At 41.0% G+C, this 6,145-nt stretch overlaps 1 protein-coding gene across 1 annotated transcript; it reads left to right on the plus strand.

Moving 5' to 3' along the window:
• The first annotated feature begins 287 nt into the window (after positions 1-287).
• LOC124656526 (syn-copalyl diphosphate synthase, chloroplastic-like) lies at positions 288-5,861 on the plus strand. Its single transcript, XM_047195251.1, has 13 exons — positions 288-374; positions 1,437-1,752; positions 1,842-2,028; positions 2,216-2,430; positions 2,776-2,896; positions 2,984-3,096; positions 3,378-3,604; positions 3,806-3,921; positions 4,531-4,629; positions 4,717-4,957; positions 5,072-5,152; positions 5,374-5,553; positions 5,646-5,861. The coding sequence occupies exons 1-13, from the start codon at positions 288-290 to the stop codon at positions 5,859-5,861; spliced, it is 2,199 nt and encodes a 732-aa protein (XP_047051207.1).
• Positions 5,862-6,145: the final 284 nt, after the last annotated feature.

Genomic DNA, 6,145 nt, shown 5'->3' on the forward strand with positions numbered 1-6,145 from the left:
AACAACATGGAAAGACATCGGCGATGTTTTGATCCCATATTTTGGCACCTTCTTCTAAAAAAAAGACGCCTATCAGGATATACAATTAGTAACGCTAATAATACTTGATTAGTAGCTAACCACGCTCATCAGTATGTATGATCAGTAGCTGGCCGGCCCTGTCGTTCTTGTATAAATACTGATCATACATTGGTGCTTATTCAGCAGCTAACCACAAATACATCGATCTTCAGTTAAGGAAAGAAAAAAGAGGGACAAGCCGCGTGCGATGCAGGCTTCGCTCGTCCATGTTTCCCTGCTCCGGCCGGAAGCGGAGCAATGGCGACAACCTACCATGTGCCTACAGCATGCTGGAGCTGGAGGTCGACGACATGGTAATTCTCCTAACTCATGAGACGTCTGTTACGAAATTTTCATCTTAATGTAATGAGTAAACTGGAAAATAGTTGAGCGCGAGCTACCGGCCTGTCATGCATGAGATAAAAATTGGCAAACATTATATGTGCAAATCTATGTAGATTTGGGGTATCTTTACAAATTACAACAAGGCACAATAGTTGGTGTTTTCGTTAAAAAGTCTATAAAAGGGGATATTCGTAACTCCAGCCCTAATAGGCGTGTGTGCGTTTGTGCAATTTACTCTATATGACACATAGGAAAAGACCCGCTGCTACCCGCATGGGTAGCTAGCTAAGCACCCATGTGTCATATGGCCATATGTTATAAATAGCTACCCATGAGTTATATGGTCATATGTTCTACAGCGCGCGATTCAAGGCGTATGAACCTATCTTAGCTTGTTTTTCTAGTAGAATATGTGTTTCTGGTGTAAAATAGTGGTTTCACAATTTTAATTTGAACTGTGAGTTGACTTTGACAAAAAATAATAATTATGAAACCACTTACCAGAATCTGTGTTCTAATGATAACACAAGATGCAATTGGTTCATATGCCTATGCTTCAATTGAGTGGTAACAAAATCATGCGACAAGTATTTCTTGTCTTCGTCTTCTGTTTGTGCCAAAAAAATAATTTCTCTGTTGCGACACATAGCCCGTCACTAGCTTTTGTTCCTTTTCAATTGCCGTAGTAATTGCGGAATCGTTGACCTATATATAGAGCATGCATATAAAGGAAGACATTTCTTTGTTTAATCAAAGACCACATCCACATGTTACATCACTCAATGTTTCTGGACTTATATAGGGTGTATCATGAGGGTATCAAACGTAGAGGCACCGGAAGCATCACTCAAACAACTAGGGGAGATACAAGTTCAGAAGGTGCGTATAAAACAACCTCTGTCAAGTTTGCCTGCGGTTGTGTAGAAATTTTACTTTATTTTTTTATTATGGTCTTTTTAGCAAGTTGCACGAGAAATAATGGTTACAAGTACTAATGTATCTATATGAACATCAATAATATAAATATTCAGCACAACATCTACCAAAATGATGAGAATAAGGAGACGCCACAAATCAATGACATCAGAGCCATGCTCAGATCAATAGGGGATGGTGAGATCAACATTTCAGCATATGATACTGCATGGGTCGCTCTTGTAAAGAAGATGGACGGAGACCACGGCCCGCAGTTTCCCTCGAGCATCAACTGGATCATTCAAAATCAACTACCTGATGGTTCATGGGGCGACCAAGCCTTCTTTTTAGTCCACGACCGTATGATCAACACCTTGGCCTGTGTTATCGCACTTAAGTCATGGAACATCCACAAGGACAAGTGGGAAAAAGGTACATGCCACTGTATATACTTGTTTTTTCCGGTTTTCGATTAATATTTTTGAAGTTTATCCTAAGGGAATCAACTTTATTAATTGTAGGTTTGTCTTTTATTCGAGAAAATTTGTGGAGGCTAGAGGACAATGAGTTAGATGATTGGATGTTAGGTGGCTTTGAGATAACCTTCCCCCAACTGCTAGACATGGCGATTGACTTAGGCCTCGATGTGCCTTGTGATGACCCTGCACTTCAAGCTATATTTGCCAAGAGAGACCTAAAGCTCGCCAGGTGTATAAACATACAACTATAATTAATAGGACTAATTTGATGCCACAATTAACTTTATCTAGAAACAAATGACTTACTAGTCCACTTCCAAGAATTATATCAAGTTTGTGCATCCTTCGATCAATGTAGAGTTGCAGACACACTGAGACATACAAAATAGAACTCTGACTAACTTACATATTTGCAGGTTCCCTAAAGATCTATTGCACGATGAACCCACAACTTTGCTTTTCAGCATCGAGGGAATGAAAGGCCTAGACTGGAAGAGGCTACTTAAGCTACAGTGTCCCGATGGATCAATTATGTCATGTCCTGCACCCACTGCTTATGCTCTTATGAAAACTGGTGACAAGAAATGCCTCGAGTTTCTTGACGGAGTCATTAACAAGTTCAAAGGGGGAGGTAAAGGAGTGTTGACCTGGCTTTGTTTGTTTGTATCAAGTTGGAGGCAAGATCTTGGATCTTTGCCGGGAGTTTAGGCCTTTTTTTTGTTGAGGGTGCGTTGTAGCCTTTGGGATTAAGACCACTCTAACCTTCTTATTAAATGAATTAAGGAAAATATTTTGCCTTCCTTTCAAAAAAATACATAATGGATATTATGAAGCCGTTAACTATATCCAGCAGATCATATTGCATTTCAATATATATCTAATGGAGTTCTCAATTAGTCTCCAACAGAAGCAAGTACCCACAGCGACGAAGTTTCTCTTGCATCCTACTTATGTTGATTCATCATTGCTCTTTCAGTACCTTGTATCTATCCCGTTGATTTGTACGAGCACTTATGGGTAGTGGATCGGTTGATGCGGCTGGGAATATCAAGGTACTTTACAAGTGAAATCACTGAATGCTTGGAATATGTATTCAGGTATGTTAATGACAATTTTGTAACTGTAGTCAAACAAAATATTTGAACATCATTGTCATATTTTTTGTACTCTCAAGCTTTTAACAGACACTGGAGCGACGAAGGATTGTGTTTTACAAGGGATAATTCAGTTAGTGATATTGACGACACTGCCATGGGGTTCCGTCTTCTCCGGCTACACGGTTACCATGTCTCTTCACGTGAGTTTTTCTGACAGCAAGTGTTTTTTCTCCTTTAGCGCTAAGAAGCAGAAATTCAAAGTTTCACTCGGTGCAAAAGTGCTGTTATAATTATCAAACAAATTTGGAAACATTTAAACATATTTATGTCCACATTTGCAGTCACATAGATGCTAAAACATAAACTATGTAAAATAATTCTCTAATTTTTAAGACAGTACTCTAGTGATTGTCCGGGGTGCAAATTCACCATGGAGCAAAACACCATCCCTGCCTTTTGTGACGGCAACATGCATATGCAGGCGTGTTCAAGCATTTCGAGAAGGATGGAAAGTTCTATTGCTTTGCAGGGGAGGCGAACCAGTCTGTGACGGCTATGTTCAGCCTTTACCGTGCTTCCCAAGTTGCCTTCCCAGGCGAGGATGATCTCCAATGGTCGGAGACCTATAGCCGTGAATTCCTTGTCAACAGGCGAGCCTCCAACAACTTAAAAGACAAATGGCTGATTCCCAAAGACTTGCCGGGCGAGGTATTAAATCTTCTTGTGCATGGAGAGGGCACGTACATACATAGCCCAAATTGATGTGTATTAATATTTGGAGATCCCTCTGAAAATGGGTGTAAAAGTAGTGTGGCCCGATATACTTAGTTCAACTTTGAGCTAAATACTAGTGGCGGGCCGCTATCCATTCAAAGCAGCACCTTAATATTTGTGTGTTAACACAAGCAGATTGGGTATGTACTGGACTTGCCCTGGAGAGCTAGTTTGCCACGTATCGAGACAAGGATGTATCTGGAGCAATATGGCGGCAGCGGTGATGTGTGGATCGCAAAGGTCCTCTACAGGCAAGTGTTCCAATTAAAGCTACCATGGTATTTTTAGAGCATGGTATTCAACTACTTCCATACTAGTAGCATAAATATAGCACCCCAATAGTCTAGGAAAACTAATTGATTCACATGATAATTAAAAACACACATAAATAATTTGATGATTACAATGGCAGATTCTCTTTAATCTTAAGGAATTATAAATTATAAAATTGAAACAAAAGTTTGTACACCATAATTTTAGTACACATAATACCTTGTCACTTTTGTGCTATAGGCAAGGATATGCAGTTAGTTTTCTTAACGGACCAGCTAGAGTCCTATCTATGTACATTATATGCCAAAAATTTAGATTTGACACGACAAATTTTTATTTACAAAACATGTTTTTTTTCCTTTTACTTTTATAGTGCGGACATGCTCACATATGATGTGTATGTCCGTGACAGGTTTGTACGTGACAATTTTAACATTTTAAATCTCAACCAGTAAAATTAAGAAGGATGAAGCATATATTTTAAGCGTATGTGGATAAACGTGATGGCTCTTTTTTATATCCGTACATTGCTTTTAGTATATAATAGATAGATAGATATATTTTCTTACCGGAAAAAAATGGTGCAGGATGTTTCTGATCAGTAACGACCTGTTACTTGAGGCAGCTAAAGCTGATTTCGGCAGTTTCCAGAGACTCTGCCGACTTGAGTTGCATGGCCTACAAGAGTGATAATCGATCTCCTCCCCTCTGGCTTATTCTTGTCATCGTTAACTTGACTCCAAATTTCCTAACATACAAGTGCATGAATACAGGTGGTGCAATCGGAAAAACCTTGCTGTGTCTCCGAAGAGTGTGCTCCAAGCTTACTTCCTTGCTGCCGCCAGCATCTTCGAGCCGGATCGAGCAACAGAGCGCCTAGGATGGGCTCGCACGGCCGTGCTCGCTGATGCCGTCTCCTCTCACTTGCGAGGTAGCGCCTCCGCCGACAGCACCAGGGAAGGCTTCATTGCTAAACTAACTGGTGACCGTCGCACCAACACACAAAGGTTCGTCGTTTGCTGCATCCCTATTTTTTAAGCAGGTTTCCCTACAGCGCACATTTTTTTATATTTAATTAGAGAAAAGAATTGAAAATATTTATGCAGGGGAGCCAAGGATGCAACAAAGAGCAGCCTACTGAATGCCCTTCATGAGCACATCAGCCTCCTTGCGTTTGACGATGCTTCTGCCAACAACCTTTGTGAAACAGTACGTTTTTCGATCAAAGGAATTTTATTATACTAACTTAATAGTATGCATCAAATCGATACACCAAACAGGGTTATACCCTGTCCCTGCATAGCAAAGAGGAACACAGCCTCAGTAAAAAAATATAAATGTTTGGACAAGCAGAGTGACATCTAAGATATATATTGGAACTGCATCTGGGTACATCTGACACTGGATAATGTGTTTCTTCCCTGCTGAAGTGGAGGCAGTGGCTCATGGCGTGGACTAGCAAGGACTGTGAAGGGAATGCAGCGCTACTGATTGTTCGCACAGTCGAGATGTGCTCCGGAAGGTATCCTTATCTGGAAGAACCAGACCTTTCTCGGCTTGAGCATCTCACATCTTCAATCTGCCGGAAACTTGGCAAACATAGCGCTCAGGTACATTGTGTACATACATATTGTCCCTGTGATCGATCTAGCTAGCTATATATTTACCAGAAGAGAATATTCAGTAATTAATCAATCAGCAGGATGGAGAGAGTATATTGGAGGATTCCAGCCATCAGGTAGATCTGGAGATGAGAGAACTGGTCCAATGCGTTCTTCAGAGCGGCGGCGGCACTGTCAGCCAACTCGCTAGGCAGACGTTTCTCCATGTGGTGAAGAGCTTCTACTACGTCGCCCATTGCTCTCCTGAAACAATTGATAGCCACATCTCCAGGGTCATATTCGAAGATGTCATTTAGGAACCAAATGTCCCGCTACGGTTCTTTTCTTGTGAATCAAACACATGTATCTGGGCTGTTTCCTAAATAAAAGGCCGTCAAAGATAAGAGCAACAAAGGTGGATCAAGTAAGTGTAGGAACAAGAAGAGTGGTGCTACAAGGAAGGCATCCACGGTTGCTTGAGGGATGACTTTCAATGTCTTTGATGGCCATCTTGGTCGTGCTTGTGTCGTTGCCTTTGCCCATGTGTTTTGTCCCATTTCCACCGATCTATGGGGGCACGTGTGATACGAGCTTTGTGTTG

This window comes from Lolium rigidum, chromosome 5 (genome assembly GCF_022539505.1).
Source record: "Lolium rigidum isolate FL_2022 chromosome 5, APGP_CSIRO_Lrig_0.1, whole genome shotgun sequence".
In the NCBI taxonomy this organism is placed as follows: domain Eukaryota; kingdom Viridiplantae; phylum Streptophyta; class Magnoliopsida; order Poales; family Poaceae; genus Lolium; species Lolium rigidum.